At 43.3% G+C, this 27707-nt stretch overlaps 1 protein-coding gene across 1 annotated transcript in view; it reads right to left on the bottom strand.

Moving 5' to 3' along the window:
* LOC119650140 (glypican-4) overlaps positions 1 to 26122 on the bottom strand; it is a 39769-nt gene extending 13647 nt beyond the window's left edge. The window contains exons 1-2 of the mRNA XM_038052672.1: positions 25051 to 26122; positions 7027 to 7191 (exon numbers count right to left, since the gene is read on the bottom strand). Coding sequence (XP_037908600.1) covers positions 7027 to 7191; positions 25051 to 25297 — 412 coding nt within the window. The 5' untranslated portion in view covers positions 25298 to 26122. The remainder of the gene's footprint in view (positions 1 to 7026; positions 7192 to 25050) is intronic.
* Positions 26123 to 27707: the final 1585 nt, after the last annotated feature.

Here is a 27707-nt window from a genome sequence, read left to right as displayed (position 1 = left end):
CAGTCGTCTGACTGCATTCATTGTAGGGATGTGGTGAATGATGTCTGTCACATCTTCTAGTGTAAAACCGCCATCACCGTCATCTTTCGATAATTGAGGTCATGCTGTAGAGCGAGGACACGTGGAACAGAGTGGCGCTTTACATTCAAGGCATTTTTAAGACAAAAAAGAGGGAAATGGATAGGTGAAATGTCAGGCAAGCTGACACATCATGAACCACAGGGTTGCGCTACTAGACTGAATAGGCCTTGCCTGAGGTAATGTGGAGACCTGTTCTGAGTTAGTATTTTAGACGCAAAAGGGATATTTTAGCCGTTAGCTTATCTCATACAGGAGTCTGGCACTCTGTGTGTAAATGTATTTCAGCTCCCTATTTAAAACTGGTGATAAAAGTTTGGGTCGTCAAATCCGAAAACATATCGAACGGTGGGAAGACCATCTGTTCCCAGGGTAACGGTTAGACGAAACAGGAAGTCGTGTATTTTTTTAATTTGGTGCCAACCTAAAACAGGCGTTTGTTGGCCGAAACTATTTTGGTTTGAGTTCACTTTGGAAGTAAGTTTCTGTACATTTCGTCCGGCCCGGGATCAAGAGGATGGCGGACTCAGGACTTCCTCAATACCAAAATAAAAAAAAGTCGGGAAATTGGAAACTGGACGCTTCAGGTATGAAAGGTTTGAGTGCGCGTTTGCCCCATTAGTACCTAGCATCTAATATATACATATATTATGTGAGAGTATCCACTTTCGGGTGATATTGACATTCATAGTCTTGAGTTTGCAAAGAAGCGACAACTTTTAGCTATTATAAATTTGTTAATAATAGTGCGATCGTTGATGCGGCAGTCCAATTGGATCTGACCCTTGAAGTGTATTAAAATGATAATGGACCAAACTGATCCGCCGAATGTAATGCAGAAAAGAACAAGTGCTCCAAAATGATACCATAAGTGCTGACTGGTAACGAGAGCAAAAATAGTTTGTTGAAGTGCTGCAATTTCTGGATTCTATCGAAAATCTCTCCCATTTTTAGGAGGGAGCAGTAATTGACGATGAAATTAGATTTTTCGAATATGATCTTGAATTAGAACTTTAGCGCAGCAAGGATACGCAAAGGATTTGTTGAACTCAAAGATAGTGTGCATGAGCAAAACCAGGATAAATTCATCTTCTCTTTCGATTCAAAAGCTACGCATAGTTCACAGCGTGTTTGAGCCTCATTTAAGTGAATAACAGGGTGAAATGCGTCTGGATAGAAGTCACAAACTTGATTTCACATCAAGACAATACGCTATGTCACACTTTTTTTCTTGCAAGGACTTCTCGAAAACACCGCCGTGACACGACTGAAAAGAATTTTAAAGGTTGTCATCATAGGATGTTGTAGGCGATCATAAATAATTCAACAAGTCAATGCAGACGATTTCCTGGAAGCTCATATGAATAGAGTGAAGCGCTCGAAATGCTATGAAAAATTTGAAGTTTTCGTACTTTTTATACCTAAAAATGCAGTGAATCTACCATCATCCGGAGAGTGCTAATGAGGTCGATACAGGAGGATACAGACTGGAAATCAGCCCGCTCTCTGTGGATCAAGCTTTCGAAGTGTCTAAAGGTACTAAAACCTTTCAGGATGATTTTAGTTAGTAACTTTAAGACAGCAGGGAGCATGCAGATATACCTTGAGTTGTCGGGATGCCCTTCTTTGAAATCTTAATAATCATCTCCTGCTTCCACTCACTGCAAAAGAAATTACCAGGACTTACGAACTAAAGGGGCTGCATGGCAAAGTGCCGCTGGGAGACAGTCAGGCTTCAGGTCATTTTTACTCTATTTAAGCACGTTGATGGCAACGACACTTTTGTTCCTGTTTACAGGGGCAGGTCGTATCCGCCTGTAACGATGGCTTGCTTGAAATGAGATCATTTTGACTCTTTTTAGCGAAAAATTCATTTCTACTTTGTCATGCTGGAACATTTTTGATATACTGGTCTCGACCCAGCCTTTTTCCATGAGCTGGAAGCATAATTTTGCGATTTACTTTTTTGCCAATATCCAAGATTAAAAAGATCAATTTTCAAATAACGCCATTCGCGTTTGAAGTCAATCACCAGCCTTGAACGAAGCATCCAATAAGCCTTAACTGCACATCTTGTTCGCAAGCATCGGTCCCTCTTCCAGCCATGATATTTCTAGAGAATGCAGGCTTCTTCACCCTGTGGTTGCCCAAGCATCCAGCAACAAAACGGCTGGATGTATATTAAGTGCGAATTTTTAGCTCTAATAAGACCAAAATAAAACACACTCGTAATGTAAACATCGATCACGACTGCGAAGTAACAAGACATTCATTTGGGTCATGTTTCTACGCTTCGGTTTCAGTCTTGTGCCTCTTTTTCAATTATTTGTCTTGATTTTTATATTAATTTATGATATTGAATGTCAGAATCGTTCCGAAGAATGGCTCCATATGATACGCGCGCAATCAAGGCGTCAATTTGGTCGTTACAAAGTTCAAAAATAAATCGAAAATAAAACCGACCATAAATGGAAATACCACAGAACAGTCTCCAATAGCCACAATGTACACAAGTTTTTTGTCTGAAGGTTTATTTCTGGTATATCAAATTGTTCGGTCAACGGTCTTTCAATATGCAAAGAAGCTTGGGTTTCAATAGTGTTTACGAAACAGTTAGCATTAAAATCTAGGTTGCAATTGCAAGTGGATCATGCCTATGACTCTTTGAACTGCAGGGGAAGGCCAGCACAATTATTTCGAAATTGAGGTATTATCGGCATCATCTAATTCGTGTTGCACTCAAGTACATTTGAAAGCAAGGAAAGTTAATCCAGAACAGAAAATGACTTGATTTCGTGATTCAACTTCCACAACCTCAATTGGGAGTCAGTTTTCGTTTATATTTTATTCGGCGAGAAATGGTGAAGAATACAAATCGCCTAAATTATTTTTCCCAAGTGAATTGGCAAATTCACTTTTTATGTAATGCGCGTGAGGTTCTCCAAAAGGTTTAGAGTCAGCATTGGGCCACGTATTTCCAGTATTATTTTCGAGTTAATTTATTGCGATGTTCGAAAAATACTTTGTTTGGTTCATTGTCATCTTCACAAAATGACGATTTGAATACAAAAAGCCTTAGCAGGTGAAGCATCATCTTTTAAAATTTTTATTAGCTATTTCAAAGGTTTACCTTTAGCTTATTATGGTCTGACCGGACTATCAAAGTCAAGAGGATTTATAATATTTTTTCAGCCAATCCTCCGGTGGCATTTTGACTTTTCCATTCGTTTTTTGTTCTATCTTTCCCATGCACTGTAATGCAAAATAAGGTGGAAACCGGATGCTTGGCGCCTTAAGTACAAACGGTCTTTACTTTTCTTATCTTGATATAGACTTTAGATATGCAAATTTCGGATATGCACACAATCAGAATATAATTAGAGGATATTTGTAAAAAAGTCATCACATTTGAGTCCAGCTCACTTCAATCGTGCCATCCCTTAACATGTCAAGAATTTATAGAATATCGTTAGCTAGGGAACTTTGGAATTTATGTATATCGATATAGAACTTTGAGCTGTTTTGAAGTTCCCCGGTCTGGAAAATGACCCGAAAGGATCTCACTGTTACTGAATAAAATCCGGCTTTTAGTTTGACTTGATTCTGCATGGCTATCAAATATTGTTCTAAGCAACACTAATCAAACTTCTGATCATTATCATTCCTCCAGTTCCACTCCTAGCTGGAGTGTAAGACATTTACAAGGCGCCTCCATCGGAACCAGTATTGGGCGATTTCGTGTATTTCTCACCAATTTTCGCCGATCTTTTTTCTACATGTTTTTCATAGATTTTGTTTGAATGTATAAGGGAGCAAATACCACCTTGTAGCCTCTTCGGTCACGCTGCTCCCAGCCCAGAGGTGAGATAGCGTCCGATGAGTTGCCTCTGCCCTGGACGAAATCGCAAGTCTATTTTTCATACTTGTTCTAATGTGAACAGTGCAATAATTGAAACACAATCATCGACAGCTTTACCCGGTGGTCTGAAGCAATACCTCTGACTGAAATTACGGCACAATCATGCGCTTTGGTGTACCAGCCGTAATCATCACGGTCAGTTTGAGTCTACTCTTCTGTCAGTTAGGCACGCTCCTTGGTTTCAAATGCCGCAGGACTACTGCATACAATCCGCAGTCCAATGGGATGTTGGACAGTTGGCACCGGACACTAAAGGCCGCCTTATTGGCTCGCGACCTTTGCCCTCGACGTTCGGGGTGAGCCCAAGTGGATCTCCTTGTCAAGGCTAAAGACCTTCGCTGCACCGATGGACGCTCCCAAAAAGAGCACTCGAAGCGTCAGATTTGCCCCGTAATTCCATTGGCGGAATCACATCCCGGATTCTTCCGCTGAATCCGCGTGGTTTCACATCGGAGGCATGAATCACGACTACATTGCCGGGATGAATTCGTCTCCGCCGACGCACTCTTTGAAGAACAAAAAGCATAAGTTTTATAAAAATAGTTCCTTAGTTTACTATAGTTCTTTTTTAAAATAAAAATATTAAAAAGGATAGGTTTCCAATTTAACTATAGAATTTTATTTATGTCGAGGTAGCAAACACGTGTTTCGAACACAATATGTGTCCTTCTTCAGTGCTTATTTTGTAATGATTTGTTTCACTTAACCCAGAGCCTTATATTCCCCCCAGGGGGAAGCGCATTACTAATCCTGGGCCACAACGAGGTGTATGTAATGCTCGATCTCACTGTTGTCTTATCATTGGTGCTTGGCAAAGACGTCAATAATGTCGGTGCTATAACCGTTTTTTCTCGCGGTGTTTTTTATATAAACCAGTTCTTTGATATATCTCGATCGCGTTAGGGGGATGTTTAGCATTCTGTGTACCATGCTATGGAAGACCGCGAATTTGTGCTGGTATAAATGGAAAGAGCTGCTAGGAATGATTCGTTGGGTGATTGTGGGCTTCCTGAATATATCGAACTCGAGGTCTACCCCGTTTCTAATGATTTTGATGTCCAGGAATAGTATTTCTCCCATTATAATATAATATAATATTTTTATGGAGCTAGTTGATTTTTTCTAGCAATCCATTCAACAACGATTTGTCCACGATGGCTAGTACATCATCAACATATCTAACCAAAAAAGTAGGCATTATCCCACGTTGTTCCATTAGTTGCTCTAGACCTGCCATACCGACAAATATACCAGAACACTGTATAGAAGCCTCATCATAAAGAGCATTAAATCGAAGTTCACAAAATTGGATAGGATCACTCTCTTGGCATACCATACAAATCCAAAATTAACGCATGAGATGTCAGCGCAACATATTCCAATAGACACCATACTTTTCAAATTTCACCGAGCATGCGAATGCGAGCAAGAAAGAAAGAAGATACTCTCCCAGAAACTAATGTCCCTGCGAAACGCGACCGGAGCATATAGGACAGAAAATAAGTCATCACAATGCATAGCAAACTTGTAGTTAACAAGTCGTCAGAAGTTTTTACGAATGACGAATAGATGGTACAAGGAAAAGAGGGAAAATCGCCAATATACAAAGCTAGCGTCTATATGTATGAATGAAAACTATTTCACCTACCGGGATGAATACTATAAACCCACCGCAGGCACGGCAATGGGCAACCCACTTTCCCCTCTACTAAGCGAAATGTTTATGACAGGTCTAGAGGAACTAGTGGAACAACGTGGGATAGTTTTGGGATAGTGGGGAAGTGTTTGCTACCTCAACATAAATAAAATTCCTTTCCTTTTTAATATTTTTATTTAAAAAAAATGCAATTCATCTCCCACTAACGGTTCTACCCCTCTCTAGAGGATAAAGAAGGTTTCGGAGTTTTTCTTGCTGCTGAATGTAGAAAAGTAGTCCCTTGCTATCTGGACTGGATTTGCAGATAGAACACCGGAAGATAATAAAATTCCTGAAATAGTTGCCAACCATGTGCGGACGCCGCTGATCCCGTAGGGAGGCGTAACGGGTCACAGTGGCCAAACTAGGTTTCTTGGCACTATTTACAATCCTTTTCTCCTACTCTTAACCCCTTGGAATTTCAATAAAATGCATTTGATGGGTTAGGACGAAAGGCGCCAGGTAGGTTGGCCAGAATTCAAGGAAAGGAAAGTTTAGAGAAGAGAAAATTGAGAAAGATTACATTTGAATTTAGGTCTCCTATTCCTATATAGTCACTTTTCGCCACATTTCCAATATGAAGTTATAGCGCTTCCTAGTAATGACAAAAGTTGTCTCCTCCAAGTCTTGTAGGTTTTATACAGCAGTCTTTAAGTTTCTTCAAACAGAATGATAAGACCTTTCACACTTGCAGCGTTCTTTTTCCCATAACCGACATTTTTATGGGTGCTACTTTTCTCTACATTCTTTTCTTGATCAAAGAGTAAATATCGCTTTATAGTACTTCTGAATTATCGAACTTATTCTTGGGGAAAAAAGATTAGAAAAATAACTGTTCAATAAATCTATCATGTTTCTTGTCAACTGTAGTGCAAACCTGCTACTGCTGTGAAAAGATGTACGTAGGCTCGACCTGAAAATAATCTGATTCACCACGAGGAAAACCATCTTGCCCGAAAAATATCAAATGGAATTTGAACCACTTCAAGCCATCCATCGTAAAGTCAACTTTTCCACCCCTTCCAATTCAATGTGATATTTTCATTGAAGTAATCGACGTTCTATTTATATTATCACTGAAAACTTAGGTGCAACTATCTTGCTTATCGTCCAAACAATTCATAACGTACGCAATGACTGATAAGAATATTTGAGCAGTATCACTTTATACAATCCGGCATTCTATGTTATTTGCTATCCATAACAAAGCTATAGCTTCCGATCATAAACCACGTTTTCAAAGTATACAAAACGATTTTGATTTACGATTCCCCAGATACACGTGCAGAAGCCTCGGTAGTTTCAACTATCAAAGCTGAAATGCGCTACTTACCATTAAGTTTATGAGCTCGTGCTCCCAGCACATTGGACAGTTTTCCTATCAGGTCCTTGGTATTCTTCTGAAATGCTTCTTTCGTATGGGATGACAAATGTGTTTCTATTTTATATGTACAACAGCTTCCCGTTGCGGGTAGATCACAAAATCGATGGATTGAATCTGAAAATGATGGAGATTAAATCAATAAATTGATAGATTTCGATAGATAGAAAGTTAAATTTAGATTTAAATGTCAAAATGAGACTGTGGGGCATAATTGTGGGAATTTTTTGAAGTAATTAGATTTCTAAAAATATGTTAACCGTCTCTGGGAACCTGTTGACCCGCAGAGGTTTTGAAAAACCGTGCTGAGTCTATGGAATTATCGTTTCCTCGAGGCAATAAACATCTCCGGGAGCTATGTCATATGTAAGCGTCTAATGAAAATTCAAAATAGATTGTTTTATTCAACATAATTTAATGAAAAACAAGTCGGGAAACCGGAAGCTGGGCGCTTCAGGTATGAAAGGTTTTGTTTGCTTCTTCTGTGAGTATATTTGAGTGCAGAACCATCCCATTTGTACATAGCATGGGCTGAAGAATGGGGCAGCAGAGAAACGAACGTAAGAGGACGTATATTACTCGGAGCTCTTTCTCATCTGAATCTTGTAATTGCTACACTGGATGCGTGAACACTTTCCAAAAGAGAGAAATGGCGTCCGTGATAGATGTCACTTTTGTTAGTGATGTTTTAGCGAAAAACCTCCAGTGGGATGTCAGTCAAAAATATACGCATAGCGACCACCAGGCTATCAATTTTGAAATCATGCATGGTACACGAATGAAATGGTCTCAGGCGAGAGCTGAAAGGTGGGCAGCTAATAAGTTTGACGAGGAGATTTTCGAAAAAGTTCTGCAGCAAAATACAGCGCTTGAAGGAAGCACAGAAGATAAAGCTTTAGAGATCGGTGAAAAGTTGCGGCGAGCATGTGACGTCTCCATACCGAGGTATGTTGTATCCAAGAAGCGAGTTCCAACTTTTGGTGGAATTCTGAAATCGGAGAATGCCGCAAGGCCTGCCTCAGGCCAGAACGCGCAGTCAGCGAAATAGAAACCGATCTGGATACGAGCAGTTACATGAAGAATACAAAAACGCTCGGAAGAAATTACATGTGGCCATAATAAAAAGTAAAAGCGAACATTTTGAGCGACTGTGTAAGGAAGTTGCCGCGAACCCTTGGGGTGGCGCCTATAAAACGGTAATATCGAAAGTCAAAGGCAAACGCTCCCCACCGATTTCTTGCCCTACTCTGCTTAATGAAAATAATAATTTCCCACAGAAAGTGAGTACCGCCAACCTTCCCATTGTCGACATAGACACTGCAGAAGTTCCCATGGTAAGTAAAAAGGAGGTCCTCGAAGCTGCAGATAAAATTGTTGGAAATAAAGCACCTGGCTTGGATAACATCCCCAATAAAGGTAGCATTCAAAATAGCTCCAAATATGTTTGCCAAAGCGTTCACCACATGCCTTAAAGAAGGAGCATTCCCCATACAATGGAAGAAGCAGAGATTAATACTAGTCCCCAAGCCAAACAAACCCTTGGGGGAAGCTTCGTCCTAGAGGATATGCCTTCTAAATAATACTGGCAAATTATTCGAACGAGTAATCTATTACAGATTACTTCCAATTGCCGAAAAGGATGGCGGTCTCTCCAAAAATTAGTTCGGTTTTCGAAAGAGGAGGTCTACAACGGATGCAGTTGTCCTACACCCAGCGAAATAATTATATGTGCAAACAATTATTTTGAAATTGATAACAAAAGTGGTTTTATTTGATTTTGTTTATATTTTTATTGAAACAGGTTTAATATAAGAATACAAAAAATAGATTGCCCTTTTTATTCTGTTGGCTCTTTTAGTCAATATAAAGTGAAAAAATTAAGCTCCGAAGGAAATATTTATATGTGCAAAAGTAAATTAGATTATAAAAAAAATAAGAAAGATAAGCTATAAAAACAAGAATTGATATTTTAGTATTTAGTATGGTCTCCATTATTATAAACCACTTGACTTAATCTAAATGGCATAGAATTAATTAAGGAATGGAGCGTAGAATCGTCGATTTTGGCCCATTCTTCCTTGATAGCTTCTTTGAGGTCCTTGAGGGTGTCAAATTGGCGGCCATTTTTATAGACTTGCTGAGAAAGAATACTCCACAAATTCTCCACTGGATTTAAGTCTGGACTGACAGCAGGCCACTCCAATAAAGGCACATTTTTGGAAGCAAAGAATTGCTTTGTAAACTTAGCAGAATGTATTGAAGCGTTGTCCTGCTGAAAAGTCCAGGACTCACCATAAATATCTTCAGCAAAGTCTAACAATACATCGTTAAGGAGTTCCACGTACATTTGCGCGTTGACTTTATGCAAAATAAAGCAAATTGGTGTCTTTCCATGGTACCCGAAACCTGCCCATACCATCAGAGATCCGCCGCTGAAATTGCGAGAGTAGCGCGTCTGTCGTGGTTGTCTGGAATCTCGCCAATACTTTTGGGAACCATCTGGTCCATCCAGATTAAACTTTTTCTCATCGCTGAAGATGACATTTCGCCACTCTTCGTGCCAAAATTTATATTTTTCAGCGAACTGGAGACGTGCCTTCCTATGGTGAGGGAAGAGTCTGGGTTTGGCACTGCGGTTTTCATATCGAATGTTACTGCTTTCATGTAAAATTTGTTGAATACGACGCCTAGTCACTTGCAGATCCAGTTCTGCTTTAATTTGTCCAGCACTCATGTTTTTGAACACAGCTAGGCGACCGATTTCCCGTTTGGTCCTATCACAAACCATGGGTTTTCTTCCACTTCGCTTGATTTTGGTATAATTTTCAGAGTCGTCCAGAAAGTTTCTAATCGTATTCCGATGGCGATTAACTCTTGCAGCAATTTCCCCAATTTTCATACCAGATTCATGAAGACCAATTACGATCCCACGCTCATTTTCCGTCAGAGTGGTTCTACGTGGCATAGTGCTTTAAAAAAATTTTTCTGTTCGAAAAATAACTATTTTAATCTATAAATATAAATTTACCTTCTTCTTGAATTTCCTTACTGATTAAAATACTCACAAAACGTAATTACTTTCACACTGCGCGCTTCAAAACACTATCGCTATTGAAATGCACATATAAATATTTCCTTCAACAGACAGACGCCGCCGCAGGTTTTTGTTAAATAACGGTACCGCAACAGAGCGAAAATGAAAAAAACCGATTGTGTTAAGAAACTACACACATACACGAAGTTATCTGCGTACTCAATGAATAATAACAATTATTATAAAAAGAAATCATACCAAATATATTTTTGCACATATAATTCTTTCGCTGGGTGTAGTAGCTAACACAGTAAGACCGCACTTAATGTGCCTTCAATTCCGCTAGATGGAATAAGATACTTGAGTCCCTAATCAACTTAGGCGTGGCGAAGTACCTGATCCGCATCGTTGCCGACTTCCTAATCGATAGGATTCTGTGCTGCGAATCAGATGAAAAAATCAAATTATACCAAACGACATGGGGAGTTCCACAAGGGTCTGTCCTAGGGCCACTCTTGTGGATTATTATATATAACGGAGTACCGACGCTAGACCTTCCTACTGGTGTGGCCTCCATTGGTTTCGCGGACGTTATTGGTGTGACGGTTGTTGCACGCCTTCTTGAAGAAGTCGAGCTGTATGCAAATGAAGCAGTCTATGAGATTAAATCCTTAGAGAATGTTGGTCTACAGCTTGCAGAGCATAAGACGGAAGTAGTACTAATTAATCCTCGGCAAGGTGGAGAAGTCCTTAAGAGAAGACGCACAAATACGGGCCAGAAAGCAGGAGACTGTTATTAAATGTAAGGACATTGATGAAATCACGACCAAGGAGGATATTTGCGACGCCTTAGAAAAGCAGTTCGGACCACCTGGCTTGCAAGATTCCGCAATCAGGGGATTGAGGAAAGCATATGGAGGCACGCAAGCGGCAATCGTAAGCTTACCAGTTGAAGCAGCGTTCAAACTGCTGGCGGCTGGGAAAGTAAAAATAGGTTGGGTCGTTTGCCGACACAGGGAGCGGGTATCCCTTAAGCGCTGCTTTAGATGCCTGGAATTCGGCCACATAGCAGCGAAATGCACCGGTGAGAAGGCCATATGTTCAGGGAGTGCAAGGGTGAGCCTGAATGCATGCTCTGCAAGGAAAAAAAGGGCGTCGACTGTCGGCACGTTGCAGGCAGCAGCAGATGCCCAGTGTTTAGGAGAGCCTTGAATGCAGTAAAGAAATGAGGTTGATACAAATCAACCTCAACCACTGCGAGGCAGCGCAAGACCTTCTCTCGCAGATCATCTATGAGAAGGGAAACGAAGCTGCCATAATCAGCGAGCCTTATCGCAATAATAAGAGCGGTGCCTGGACTGCAGATGTAACTGGCAAGGCGACAATATGGGCATGTGGAAATCAAGCCATTCAAGAAGTGATGGAGTTTCCAGAAGTTGGATTTGTCAGGGCAAAAATAGCTGGTATCTATATATATAGTTGCAATGCTCCACCAAGCGCGACGATAGCAAAATTCGAAGGAATGCTAGGTATGCTAGTGTCGGATGCAAGAAGTCGAAACCCCAAGATCATAGCGGGTGATTTCAACGCCTGGCCCATGGATTGAGCTGTCGCATTACGAACACCAGGGACCGTGTCTTGCTCGAAGCTTTCACGGAGCTAGACTTGGTGCTTTAATATACGGAAAATGTTTCCACTTTTCGTGGGACATGGTCGGGCTCCATAATTGATCTGACATATGTGAGTACCACATTGACGAGGAGAATGGCATGGTTTATCAGTGAGCATTATACTCACAGCGACCACCAGGAAATTTTCTTCTAGATCGAATTTGAGCCATGCGGCGATGTACGTTCCCGCGGAGCTGGAAACCGGAGCTGGTCCGTGAAAAAGTTTGAAGAGGGTGCATTCATAGAGGTGCTATTGGAAGGCCAAAATCCCGGTGGTGCGGCTACAGAAAAGATAGAGCAAATGATGGGACGCATAACGAGAGAATGCGACGCTTCTATGCCGAGGCGACGAGTTCTCGCAGAAAGGCGCTCAAATTATTGATAGAATGAAGAGATCGCGGTGTTACGGGATGCATATTTTCGAGCTAGAAGGATCTGCCAACGATCTAGAGGAATACCGGACTTCGACGAGAAATATATGTATATATATGTGAACCTTCGAGGTAGGCTTAAGCAATCTATACGGACCAGCAAGGGAGAATGCTTCAAGGAACTTTGCGCAGAGGCAGATCAAAGCCCCTGGAGAACAGCGTACACGATAGTTATGAAGAAGATGAGAGAGCGAATACCACAACTGACCTGCCCGCATCTTCTGCTCGATATCGTGGTGGCGCTCTTCAAGCTCACAAGCAACATAAGCAAGCATTGGACGTCTACACCATACCTGCGGTAACTGAGGAGGAACTAACTAATTTGCCGGAGAATTGGTGATAACAAAGCACCCGGTCTGGATGTTGTTCCCAATAAAGCTCTTAAACTTAAGACCTGACCCGAGTGGTTTATCAGTGTTTTTGAAACATCCATGGTAGAGGGAATTTTCCCCGACCGGTGGAAGAGGCAAAAACTAGTTTTACTCTCGAAGCCGAATAAGCACCCAAGACACCCATCATCATACCGACCGATTTGCTTCATCGACACAGCAGGAAAGATGCTCGAAAGGGTCATCTACAACAGACTACTCCCTATCATTGAATATAAAGATGAACTATCGGAGTGACAATTTGGATTTCGTAAAACCCACTCAACGATCGACGCCGTAAACGTTGTTTTGAGGCTGGCTCGAGACGCGATGTCGTCTAAAAAATGCTGTGCCGTGGTGACGTTGGACATCAAAAATGCTGTGCCGTGGTGACGTTGGACATCAAAAATGCGTTTAATTCCGCAAGTTGGGAGTGGATAAAAAGTTCACTGGCTAAAACGGGTGTCCCTAGTTATATGACCAAGCTCCTCGACAGTTATCTTTCGGAGAGGACACTTTGGTACGACACGGATGATTGATCCAAGCAGTACACCGTCATCGCAGGAGTACCACAGGGCTCAGTATTGGGTCCTCTCCTGTGGAACGTCATGTACAATGGGGTCCTTGTCCTTCCCGTGCCAAAGGAGGCCACGATAATCGGTTTCGCAAATGATCTAGCTGTGGTTGTCGTCGGGAAACGACCTAAAGACGTTGAAATGTACGCTAACGAAACCATTAGCGCCTGGACTATGCCTGTGAGAAAGCGGCAAATACCAGCGTATCATTAGTGCGGATGATGCCTAACATTGGAGGCCCAAAATACAGTCGCAGATTACTTGTGGCCGGAGTGGTTCACTCCACACTATTATACGCGGCACCAGTTGGGGAGGAAGCACTAGCGTGTGAGAGTAATCGTAGGAGGGTAAATATGACTTACCGCTTAGGACCACTAAGGTGTGCAGCGCCTTTAGAACAATATCAGGTGAGGCAGTGTGTGTTATTGCGTATTGAGGAGTGATTCCAGCGACGACACGGCGAGATCAGGACATGTTGGTTACAGGAAGTACGTGCACCAATTCAGCCTGGATGATTCTCCCTTTTGTCCTGAATGTGGTTGCACACCTGAAGACCCGGAGCATGTTTTATTCCACTGTCCACGATTTTTCTCAGAAAGGAGGAGTCTGGAAGACTCCCTGAAAACCAACGTAAGCCCGCAGAGCATCGTCGGGGAAATGTTGAAGTCGGAGTGAAACTGATGTGCGGTGAACTCCACAATCAAAAGAATATAGGAGGAACTTGGAACTTGGAAGAGTGGAGTTCGCAAGGAGGACGCGAAGAACGGAAGGTTTGGTCGCTTAAAGCGCAGTCCACCCCGCGAGGTAATGCTTTGCGGAAGTTCCGCGGGGAAGGAGGAAGGAGAAAGTGGGGGTGGCTTTAGTGGGTAAGAGTGGCGCGGCAGTGCCTTTGTAAGATTTCCACCTCCATAAAAAAAAAATAAGCTTTTGTTTTGCAAACAAAATCTTAAAAAAAAAGACACCGACTCGATTCTAATAAGGTTTTGTTTCACACAAAACCTTAAAAAGGTTGCTTTATTCAACAGAATTTAATGAAAAAAATGATCAAGAACGGCACACTCGCTCTAATAAACTGAGCTTCATTTACTCTTTATATACGAATAAATTATCTTTCGATTACTTTGAATCGATTTCCGACGGTTTGTGTTTAAATAAATTAAATTGATTGCACATTTGAATGTTCTCTCGTCGTGAAGAAATGTTAGAATGTGTAAATCAAATCTCCACGGGCGAACGAAAATAATCTTGTGTTTGGATATGCGTACATGGATGCCGGTTCGGAGGAACCTGCTGGAATCTAATCCAATTCAGAATTCGATTTAGGATATTGAACACAAGGTGAAGCTCGCAACTGGATAACCGATGGATCTATGGGAAATGAATGTGAGATTACAGCTCGCCGAGAGCATCCCCTTACGACATAGCTAAATTTACTGAAAATTTATGGCATTCCAAGCTTATAATTCATTTCATCGCCTATTACATAGCCATGTTATGTTTTGGGCAAATATGTATGTTTACAACATACATAATGCTTATGTTGCCTCAAACGAATGTTAATGTCGAAAATTGTTTATTTCATTTCACATGCCAGATGGCGGTGAAGCCTTGCCTTTGCCTTTGCACCTCCACCATATCACCAGCACCAGTGCCGGTTCCATTCCTGAATTTTAAATTTAGGAAGGCCGTAATACGCAGCCATACAGGAAGCCCTGAATAGGTGGGAAGATGCTGTACTATTCTCACATTCTGAGTGGATATCCTAAGGTGATAAAGTAAACAAATACACACTCGACTGTTTTTCCTGGCCCGGAATTGTTGATTTATTCCAGATCACATCATCAGGGCAGACGCAAGATGCTATAAAATATAAACCAGAAAGCTGAAAACATTAACAAATCTGCCGCTGATGTATCTCCTGGAGAACATTGAAAGAAGATTCATTGACGATTTATCTCATAAAAAATAAGCAGGATTAGGAGCTCCACGTTACTTTCAGTGTTGTTTTCAATGAAGCAAATTTTTTTCCAAGACCATCGTTGTATGAGGATAAATAAGACGTGGTTTATGTTCGGGTGGGAGTGTTGCAATCCTTCCGAAATACCCAATCGGATAATTAATGATCCTATCACAATATTTACAACTTGTCTTTCAATACGTAAGTAACTTGTAAAGAGAATTCTCTTTGTTGCAATCGCAAAACTAGGAAAACATCTTTCATGGGAACGTTGGAGGCTAAATTCGACCACTCAATAAAAAATATAGGACTTCGAAGCCAAACCATAAGAACTATGCGTTCACGAATACCCACAAGGTTCTGAGCTCTGGATAAATTATTGTGTACATAGATTAGCCATGGTCCCGATTTAAACATGATTCAGAAGATATCCAAACACTTGAGCATTCGCATTGGTCTTCTCATAAGTGCTCCATCGAAACCCATGAGTCACCGAGAATGATTGAGGCTATTTAAAGTAAGACGTTACCGAAATGAGTACAATTTGTGGTCCATGCGGTCATCATGAGAAAGAAGGGAGCCCGAAAGAATTCCAACCCATCACATAAAAATCATACAACTTAATTACAAAGTAAGAAACTAAATTAGCACGTCATAAACTAATCATTTTATGGCTTGATGTACACCCAAGGTCCAGGTAATTCTGTCGTCTACACACTCCAAACGAAAAGAATCTAAAATTTTAATTCAAATGAGACATTTCAATATTGAATACTAAATATGTGTTTAAAATTGAGGCATGACGTCCGAAAGCCATGTAAGGTGATAATCCCAAAGGTATTCGCACTGATGGGAAAAAAAAGTCCATTTGAATGCAACCTAACCGGTTATCCGGTTTCTTGAGAAGACATGGTAGCCTCAAATGAAAGAAACGCAAACTTTCGGCATTAGTTAAATTTATTTAACGACTCAAGTAAAGGATAGAAATTATCTTCACCAACTGGTGTGGGTTAGAGTGATGTATGTAGATAGGTAGGTGGTGCATGTTTTATTAAGAACCGATTTGAGTCGGCTTTTGCAAATTCTTCATCAAATTTCAGAGGAGAACTTATTGGGGTCCATTAAAAAGTCAGCTTAGAATGATTAAGAAGAATTTGAAAAATTAAACACCAGCCCGTGTTAGACTATTGCTTCCCGGATGTTGCGTTTTCGGTATTTGGGTTTGATGACCGCGTCCTCGAGTTTATTAGAACAAACAATTCTAAATTGCTCCAACACCAAAGCCTGTCTAACGCTGTGATAATCATAACCCGCTCAGCCCATTTGAGGAATTCATAGTCGCTGCAAACTCGTTTATAATCGTCTACAACTTTCCTGCGCTATGTACCTCTCTCGTTGGCGCTCCTGGGAAACTCAAATCTGCTATTCTGCCTTTTGAACAGATTATTTGGGTAAATTCTTTCGTAATGCAATAACACTGACGGCAGGGTCAGCCCTCAACTCACTAGTGAAAGGATGTGGGAAAATATATTCTGGGTTATGTGCTGGTTCAAAAGGGAAGTTAAACTTCAAATAGCGATGGAACGTACGAGTATTCGGATTTTTCGTAAAGAGGTGAAAATCTTAAGAAACTAATTCCAGGCTTAACGTGCTGTCAAAATGTGGGTTTAATAATAAATAATAATTTTAAATAATCAGCAGGTTCGCGTAGGCAGCAGATGAAATGGACTGAAGAGGGGAGCGTATTCGACTTGAGGTCATCGGGGAAACTGGTGACCGAGAGTCGATGGGGGCAGAGGCAGCGGTATCAACCACACCATGCCGCACTGCAGGCAACAGTTTCAGTACTCGCCGAAGCACTCTTCGCCACCGTCCAGCTGAGGTTCCGGACGAACTCCAAAGAGCGTGTATAGAATTCTCGGATATGGATCCTTTGCATAGACTAGGTATTCCCAGGCTCTTGCGACTCCGGGTATTCTATCTCAAATCAATGATGAGATTGCATCTCGGCTGTGTGCTGATATGTCGCTGCTGCAACTACAATCACTCGTGTATTGCGGTGCAGTTGCGGCCATCAGATTGCACGGTCAGAAGATTCGCTTTTCTGTTATTGGTTTGAGTGACCAAAGAGATCCCCCATGGAAAATTCGTCTGGAACATCGGCCGGACTCACTAAGGCAGGACATTGCTAGGGTGATTCAAATTAGCATTGGCAATGCCAGCAGACGGATAGAGAAATAAAGTGCAGAGTGCTTACAGAAACTATGCCATCCCGAATAAGAGACCCGTAGTTGAAATTCCGGACATTAAAGCAGAAAACTTCTGTCGTATGCAGTCGGTTACGATGGTATGACAAAAGACGTGTTCAGAATGTAACGTACGCGAGGAATTATCGGAGCTTTTTCAGATCTCCCAACGAATCCCAACAGAGCGTCCAGCCAGCGCAGTTTTCGGTGACGGAAGCGGAAGAGTATTGGGTGGACTTTGGGGGTTACCCACCCTGAGTGGATCACCGTCGAAGGCCATGCCACAACGTCTGGCATGAATTTTGCGAATGTTACCGAAGAGGAAGTTCGACGAGCCATAAACAACTCGAAGAACTGGAGGAGACCAGGTCTGGATCGGGTGCAGAATTTCTGGTATAAGAAATTTACCAGCGTACACAGTCAAATCAGATCATGAGTCGGCCGGAGGAATTTCTACCATTTCTAACTGCGGAGAATACCTACCTTATCCCTAAGAAGGATACGGTGCAGGGCCCCGCAGATACAAGACCGATTATTTGTTTACCAACCCTCTACAAATTCATAACGTTCATTATTAGTGGAAGGATCAATGCGCACCTCGAGATCAACAACATTCTGTCCGAGGAGCAGAAGGGCTGCCGAGTTAGGCCAAGGAGTTGCAAAGAGCAACTCATTATCGACTCGGTAGTTGTAGGACAAGCAACTAGAGGCCATAGACACCTCTTTAGTTGCTATATCGATTATGCCAAGGTTTTTGGTAGCGCCCCGCATACCTGGCTAATCTACGTCCTACATCTGTATGGCATTGATCCGAAACTAATAAAGTTTTTGGAGACAGTCGTGGCAGGGTGGCATACCACCATATCAGTGCGTACATTTGAGGGTGCTAATACCTCACATCCCATTCGTATTCGGAGGGACATCTTCCAGGGGGATTAAGTTGAGTCCCCTTTGGTTTTGTATGGCACTGAACCCCCTTTCATGGCTACTGAATGATGCTAGAGGGCATGGTTTTGCAATTAAATATGGCCTACGTGCTAAGTTCGAACTGACACACTTGATGTACTTAGATGAAATCAAGCTGTATGCTAGTACTGACGACCATCTTAGAAATCTATTGCGAATAGTAGAAATGTTCAGCCGTGATATTCGGATGGAATTTCGATTAGACAAGTATCGAATCCAAGCCATCCGCAAAGGTCATCCCGAGCCGCATGCCGGTCACCAATGCTAGGTGGCCTACACATCTAAGCTATGACTGAGACACATTTCTACAAGTACCTAGGAATTCTGCAAGGAACTCGAGATCGTGATGTGAAGGATGTTCTGCTGTCCAAATTCATGCGACATGTGAAATTGATGTTGAAATCGCATCTCTCGGGGAAGAATAAAGTAAGCGCGTTGAATGTATTCACTATCCCTTCACTGGCTTATGTATTTAAATATTGCCGTGGACGAAAACCGATCTGGAAAACGTCCAGCTGCGGATACGGACAACTATGTCCAAATTCCGAATGCATCATCCAAATTCTGCCGTGGAGCGGATGAACCTGCCTCGTGAAATAGAAGGTAGGGGCGTGGTTAACGTGGCGGCACAACATCGCGGCCAATTCAACTCGCTACGCGTTGTCTGTGAGGCAGACTGTGGACTGACTCCACTTAACTCGAAGGACCGATCTTTCAATCCTCTGAAGGGGGGGAAGTCGGACCAAGAGCGGATCGATGAATGAAGTTGAAGGCAATGCACAGTAAACACGTGAATTGTCTTTGTGTGGTTCGGCGGAGACATTGGATCATCTCATTTCTGGCTATACTGTTATGTCATCGGTGCAATACATCATCAGGCATAATGCTGTATGTAAGGTTATCCATCAAAACCTTGCATGGGCTGATTACGGGATCATGTCCGGTTTACAGATATTAACCGCATGCAGTACTTGATAATTCTGCTTACAGCATGTAGTGGGACCGGCAAGTTCTGACGTATTGCCACATTCCGCATAACAAACCTGACGTACTGTTAGTTGACAAGACTGATCGCTCCGCGTACATTACTGATGTTGCTATCCCCCATAATAACAACATCGTGCCAACACCAACAGCTCTACTACTAAACCCTATGTCCACCTCCACATGGTGACCGCTGGGAGCTCTTTTTAACGAAAAGCTGCAGACGGAGAAGGATGAAGGCGAGTCTTCCGCGCCTAAAAATGGGACAAATTGTACCAACTGGTCCTCCAGGTTGAGGGTTGGGTAGTGCTGACACCCCTACACGGAAAACAACTTGTTACGAAGCTACAACAGGAGCCTCGGAATGGATTGATGTTACAACGACAAACCCAGTAACGAAAACGGAATAACGATTCGCGCATTTTCTCATGGAACGTGTTGATGTAGCAGCGTTGCAGGAGATGCGTTGGACAAGGGCCGATTTCCTGGAGAAGAGTCACTACAACATATAATATAGCGGCCATCCAGTGAACCATGTGCTCGGAGTAGGTTTCTTACTCAGCCCAAAAATGTAACCTGCTGTTATCGGCTTAGAAAACATGAGCGAACGGCTATGAACTTGCATAAGCAAATAGACTTGCGAGGCAAATTTAGAAACATAGAAACAGAGGAGACTGCAGAGTCGGAAAACGATACCTTCTACGAGGCAGTAGAACGAACTCTCCAAGCCTGTACCAGATGATGATATCCAAATCATACTTGGGGATTTTAACAGCCAAGTAGGGACGGAGCGCGTATTCAGGCGATACGTTGGCTCCCATAGCATACATCAAAATACAAATGATAATGGACTGTGGATTATTCAATTAGCAGTGTCACACGAAATGGTTGTTGGAAGTACCTGGTTTGTGCGGAAAGCGGTCCACAAACATACGTGGAACTCTCCAGACGGGACCACTTTCAACCAAATTTACTACATGCTGATTGAACGCCGCCACCTCAGCCTTGATGAATGTTTTGTTCTGACATTCATAGGGGGGCCAATAAAGACTCGGATCGCTATCTCGTTGGCATGGTGTTCCGAGCTCGAATAACAATGCCACCCAGAATCCCCTCTGACAATCAGGTGAGAGTTGACACTGAAACCATCCACAACACCTATAAGAGGGAAATGGATGCTGCAATAACCGCAGTCAACAGAGATCCTGGAGATGAAGCATCAACAAATGATCTTCACAACCACCTGAAAAAGTAAGCATAAATACGGCCACAAACATAGTCGTCAGAAGTCGGTAGAATTACAGCCGAATTGGTTAAATATGGAGGCGACCAAGTACACCAAGTGGTTCATCAACTTGTGCTCAAGGTGTGGGACAGCAAATCAATGCCTGATGACTTGCAAAGAGGCATTATCTGTCTCATACATAAAAAGGGAGATATCACACAGTGAAGCAATTATAGAGGTATCACTTTGCTGAGTATCATCTATAAGATATTCTCCGCTATCTTGCTAGGCCGGATAGCCCCATACGCCCAGAACATCATTGGCTCATACCAAAGAGACTTCATTCCAGGCAAATCAGCAACAGATCAGATTTTCTCTCTGCGGCAAGCCATGGAAAAACTGTTGGAATATGGACAACAGTTGCACCATCTTTTCATCGACTTTAAAGCCGCCTATGATAGTATAGCCAGGGTAAAACTGTACACGGTCATGAGAGAATTCGATATTCCGACGAAATTAATAAGACTGACTAGGCTGACCCTGACCAATGTGCGAGGCCAGATATAACCAGCAGGATCACTCTCAAGACCATTCGACATCAACAACGGTCTACGACAAGGGGATGCGCTATCATGCGTCCTCTTTAACCTGGCCCTCAAGAAAGTGATCCGTGATGTAGAGGTAAATGCGAGAGGTACGATCGTTTTTAAGTCCACCCAACTACTGGTCTATGTTGACGATATCGACATCATGGAAAGAATGATCCGAGACGTACAAACTGCCTTCATCCAGAACGAGAAGGCGGCGCGAGATCTTGGGCTGTACATCAATGAAGGCAAGACAAAATATATGGTGGCAACGTCAGCACGGAAAACCAACCAACCAACATCAAATCGCAGTGGTCAAACAGGAAGAGTAAAAATAGGAGACTACAACTTTGAGACCGTTGATAATTTCTCCTATCTAGGGTCGAAAATCACAACCGATAACAGCTACGATGATGAAATCCGCGCACCGTTGTTGTCAGCCAACAGAGCCTATTTCAGCTTACAAAGACTGTTCCGCTCGAAACGTCTCACCATAGGGTCAAAACTCTTACTATACAAGACTATGATCTTGCCAGTCCTCATGTATTGCTCGGAAACTTGGGTTCTTAGCAAGAAAAATTGCGAACTCTTGGCCGCGTTCGAGAGAAGAATCCTCCGAAGAATTTTTGGCCCCCTACGTGAGGATGGACGATTCCGTAGCCTACACAATGACTAAATCTATGAGCGATACCATGCCCGTCCGGTTGTGGATAAAATCCGGCTCAATAGGTTACGGTGGGCGGGTTACTTAATCCGTAGGGATGAAGATGATCCCACCCGGAAAGTCTATAAGGACAATATCTATGGTAGAAAAAGAAGGCGAGGCAGACCCTGCCTAAGATGGAGCGATGGCGTAGGTCAGGACGCCAGACAGCTTTTACGGATATCGAATTTGTGGGCCTCGGCGCAAAACCGGGGTGTCTGGAGTTCCTTATTAAGGCAGGCCTAGACCGGATACCGATTGTTGCGCCGTTGATGATGATGATGATGAAGGAATAACATGACAACAAGGTTTCACTTCGATAAGAATTTTGAAACACGTTGGAGTAACAAGGCAAACTGGGAGAAAAAGGCTGCACATATGGCTTAAACCAACAACTGATTACTTGGTACACTGACGGATCCCTCACAACAGAGGGACCGTGTGCCGGTGTCATTGGTCAAAGGAAAATGTACTACGAGCCAATGGGCAGGTACGTTAGCATATTCCAGGCGGAAATATACCCCATAGACAGATGTGAGTCCTTTAATTTTCAAAGCAACTACAGGGGGCAGGACAGTGCTATTCTCAACGAAAGCCAAGCAGCGATCAAAGCACTTGGGTCCAACTATGTGAATTCTAAACTGGTATGGGAATGCCTTTAGAGACTGAATACACTCGGCTCGTCCAACAAGGTCTGGATACTCTGGGTTCCAGGTCATGCTGGGTTGGGAGGCAGCGGACGAACTAGACAAGAAGAGAGCAGGGACGCCTTTACACGAACCAGAACCCTTCTATGGAATCGGAAACGATTTCGTGGCTATGCCACTAAGAAATGAAGAGAAACGGTTTAGACAACTATACTGGCCTATCAGGGATGGAGCACTCCATTGGGGGATAGAAACCCATTCGCACAAAGGATTGCTTAAACCTCACCAAAAAGAACCTCCGAATCATAGTGGGAATTCTCACTGGTTACTTTCGGCTAAACTATCACCTAGGGAAGCTAGGGATATCTATGGGCACTGCCTGCAGATTTTGTGCGGAGTGTGATGAAACCTCTATACACGTCCTGGGACAGTGTCCGGCACTTGTGCAAAGTAGGTCGAGGCATCTGGGAGAACACTTAACACCAAATGCAAAGTTGAAAGATCTGGAAGTAGGGAATATATTAAAGTTCTAACCAGTAAAAGGGGCACAATAGTTCTTTAAGGACGCGGTGCGACTTCCCCTTAACAGAATAATAATAATAGAGTGGTTGCCGGATAGAATAATTATTGAATTACATGGAATAATATTCAAGTTATGTAATATCCCCAAACTTGCTTTGATACTACTTGCGAGGATCCCTTTAATTGAAATGGCGCTATCTTGAGAGCAAATAGTATTTTCATGAAAGATGGCTTTCCCTTATATAATCAATTGTTAACGACACTATGTTAGAAAGTGTTTGAGGAAATATCTGTACCTCCATGTCAGTGTGATTATCACTAGATCAGATCTTTTAGATTGGCCACATATGCCGACGAAGGGTCTATCTTTCATTAGAACGGGCAAGCAGCTGGCTCAAATATTGTTTCAACTTAAAACTAGTCCAAAACTACCACGAGGCCTTACACCAATTAGCAGACATTCTTGCAACGAAATAACTCAGGAGCCAGGATACCTGCACGCAGACAGCGGAAGACGGGAAGACAATAAAGAACAAACAACCAAAAGCGATCCTGCCATGAGTGTCATCTTAACACATTCCAACAAAATATTTCATAAAAGACCAACTCACAATAGATGAGAAATGATCGGGACGTCTCCGGGCAGAAAAGTACATGCATTTTCCTGGAAATGAGTAGGTTCAGCCGTTGGTCATTCGCCGCATACCTTGCACCTACCTCTGCACATTCGTTTGCTTTCGAGCCTACACCATCGAGTTTTCCATTTCGAATTGGACTCGTTCTCACTTGATAATAATTTGATCTTAATTTTCCCCGGGCTCAAGTGTGGCTTATCAAATTTATGGGTCCTGCACCGATTTCCGTGGAGTTTGAATGCACGTCGAACGTTACAACACGACCTGGTCGGTGCAGCGGTGAGAACCCTCGCATTCAAGAGAAGGTCGTGGTGCCGGACCGGTTTCGGCGCTCCTGCGCCCGCATACCAGGCCCTTAGCCCACCCAGGTATGAATGGGTCTACATATTCGACTCGGCCATCAAGGTAAGTAGCGGCGGCCGAGATGAAATGGGCTGACCACATTTTAATCTCAGTAAATCGCTTCTAATGCGAGTGCATTTCATTCATATTGTGTTCGGAGATTACGCTCCTCCGGCAGGATGATGACATAGTTAGTAGGGGCGCTTTGCGTTATGCTAATGAGGAACCGCGACATGACTGAACTGTCGATGAGGCGTTCTGCTCATCGCCGTGCCGCGATCGGCCCGTTGTGCACACTTTGCATTTGAAATTCCAGCATAAATTAGCGGAGGGTTTTCGCCAGCCGACCACGCTCCTCCGCCTCGTTCGACACCCAGGTTTTCGGCGCATTCGTCTGCTGTGACGCCTTCAGATCGAAATAAGTGTTGAAAAACGCTTGGCCTTAAGTCGCATGGAACACGTTTATTCCTGTTTCGCCTTCTGTTCTAATTAAAATAAATCAAGTGGACTACAAACTATCCGGTTTCGCATTCTCAACTTATTTATGGACCTGAAGCACTTGCTGGGCCCTGTTGCTCGAGAATCCACACCATTTTGCATTCGCATCAACACATCCGTCCGCTCCTCATGGAGAGCTCCAGCGTCGATGGAATGCGTTACTTGAATTTAAGTAAACTTGCAAATGCCATCACGGGGGGAAGAAGTGTTAAAAGAACAAATCCGGCCGGTTTCGACGTGACTCATGAGGTATAAATCTCGAAGAAGACAACGATCCGGTTCGCACGGAGTGGGAAAAAATGTGGAATTCCTTCGAGTGGGCCGCTCCAAGGCAGTCGTTCCCGTCCTGGCCAACGTGCGATTGCTTCATTAATGAAATACCTGTCTTGCACCTAAAAAAAGCGAGGAATGGGGCCAGGACGGAGCGTTTTTGTCTCTCGCGTGGGGAGACGACCCTCCAACCGGCCCAGGCAAGTGAAGAGCGCCTGGGAGCGCGGAGCACAGGTTCCCACCGAGGCGCTGCCAATTAGTACCTCTCAGGCATACGCATCGCATTCTACTTGCTATCTATCGGCGAGCAACTTACCCTTTGTCGGATCGCTCGGAATATCTGAAGATTTGAGGCCGCGAGCCTGCAGCAAATGCGCCACGGCCGAGCAGTTGGGAGCAGGGGCCGCGGTCGGATGGCTCGCGGTGGAGACCGGCGGGGGCGGAGGCACTGCAGCAGGCGCATTTGTCGTCAGCGTACTTGATTCCGTGTACGAAGTGCACTCGAAGCATATCGCCGCGAACACGAGATGTCTCAGCAAAAGTCCTCGCATATTCGCGTGCATTTTGTACTTTGGGACGAAGGAAGGAGCGCCAGGAAGTTGCGATTCGCTCGCGGAACTGCTCCGCACTAGGGTCGCCGCGGCCACAACTATTCAACTCGCAACCCGGAATTTGTGCTGCAACCAAGCGACAGCGATTCACGGCGCGACATGCATGCAAACCAAAGGACAGAAAGGTGTCTACGGCCTGCAACTTGTAAGTCAGGGAGCGGCGGCGACGGGGATTCGCGGCGGAGCGGAGACGGCGGCTGCGACAACAATAAACTCGAAATTACATCCGGCAAGGCACTTTCTTGCTACACTTCTAGGTTCACTTTAGACCATCATCCGCCGTGTTTCATCTGTGCGCGAACGTAACCAAACACAAGGCACGGCACCGAACGTAGAGCATCACAGACTCACTACACAATGCACAAGTGCCGGACATCTAATTCGCCTGCGTTCACTGGAGCTGGAGCACTCAAGAAGTCTGCCATAATCGAGACTCGACCGCGAATTAACAACTGGTGCGCGCCGAGCAGCTCGTTCCCGTCTCGACTTGACTCAACTCAGACCAGACTCGATGCGAGCGCCGTCGGTGTATCCTCAAGCCAGAGATGCACTTGTCGAGTACGATCCGAGTCGTCCATTTCTTTTTTCCTCTACGCGGACGGCAGTTCATTCATATTCACTTGCAGTGAACAACGGGCACCACTACATCCACTCGGCTGCACGGAACTGCTCTCCCCGAACCACTTTGGATTGATTGAGTCGTTCGGCACTTCCTCGGATGACGATGTGGATTGTGGGGACAGGACCGAGTGAAATGTTACTAGCGAAAGCGGGCCGATGACATTTGGGAGGGTGGCAGTTGACAGTTGCGCTGGTAACGTTTCCGAGGCATTGATTTATTTGACCGTGGGTAGTGCACCTGCGGCAAGAAGAAGATTCTAACTTGCTTGCTATTGTGAATTGTTATTTTTGAAATGACGGTTAGTTGAATGGATGAAATAGCCGTTTTACCTCATAAATTCAGTTATTAAGTTTGTTGCAACCCATTTTGGTAAGTGATGACTTTTTGAATGACACCATCATTATCATTTTAACAGATACACAAACATATGGTATAAATAGAAAATATTAAAGTTCAAAGAATATGAGAATAAGGGAAAAATATTTCATTATTGTGCAATCCAACTGAACGATAATGTAATACATCGTACTTTGTAATTATTTAGGAAAGGTGTCTTAGCGGCAATGTAACATAAAGGCGTTTCACCGAGTAGGTTTATTCACTGTTGATGCAGGACATTAAATGTTTCACTTAGATGGTGACTAAGAATTCATTCAAAATATTCGCTGCTTGGCATACAACGAGACGGTAGAACGCACTCTCTAAGCGCCTCTATTCATATTTGTAGATTTTAATAGCCAAATAGGAGCTGATCCTGTATTCTGGCGCTACGCTGCCTCCCATTGCTTACATAAAACATCAATGATAACGGATCGCTGATTATTCAATTAACAGTGTCGTACGAAATGGTTTCTGGAAATACCTGATTTGCACGGAAATCGGTCCATAAACAAACGTCGGCCTCTCCAAGTGGGATCACTTTCAACAAAATCGGCCTTGTATTGGCGTTCAGCCGCCACGAATGTCAGGACACATAGGAGGGTCAATGTAGACTCAAATCACTATCTCGTTGGCATGGTCCTCCGGGCTGGAATAACGACACCGCCTACAATAATAATAATCTTTGGCGCAACAATCCATATTGGATCAGGGCCTTGGAAGTGTGTTGAAGCACTTCATTCAAGACCGTAACGGTACACTAGGAGGCAATGTGGTCAGCATTGCGCACAATCATTGCACAGCATTGCCTACAATCCCCTCTGATAATCACGTGAGAGTGAACACTGAAGCCATCCATAACGGAATCCTCCATAACACCTATAAGGAGGAAATGGGTGCCGCAATAACGGCAATTAATAGAGGTCCTGGAGACGAAGCTTCGACCAATGATCTTCATAACCATTGATACGGCCACAAAAGTACTTGGCTCTAGTCGCAAAAGAATCAGAACCGCTGGTGTGATGATGAATGTAAGCTAGCAACTCGATAAATACAGGGGTGCTCACCCTGTCTAGACTAACCAACCAACAACATCAAATCGCACTGGTCAAACGAGAATAATGAAGATAGGAGACTAGAACTTTGAGGCCGTTGACAATTTTCCTATGTAGATAAAATCACAATCGATTACAGCTATGACGATGAAATCCGCCCACGGTTGCTGGCAGCCAACAGAGCCTAGTTCAGCTTATAGAAACCGTTCCGCTCGAAACGTCTATATCTTTCGTCTATACAAGATAATGATCAGGCAACCCTCATGTATTCCTCGAAGACCTGGATTCTTACCAAAAAAAAATGTGA

Source organism: Hermetia illucens, chromosome 2 (assembly GCF_905115235.1).
Source record: "Hermetia illucens chromosome 2, iHerIll2.2.curated.20191125, whole genome shotgun sequence".
NCBI lineage: Eukaryota > Metazoa > Arthropoda > Insecta > Diptera > Stratiomyidae > Hermetia > Hermetia illucens.
The sequence above is the reverse complement of the archived record's forward strand: the minus strand, read 5'-3'. Positions and strand labels throughout refer to the sequence as shown.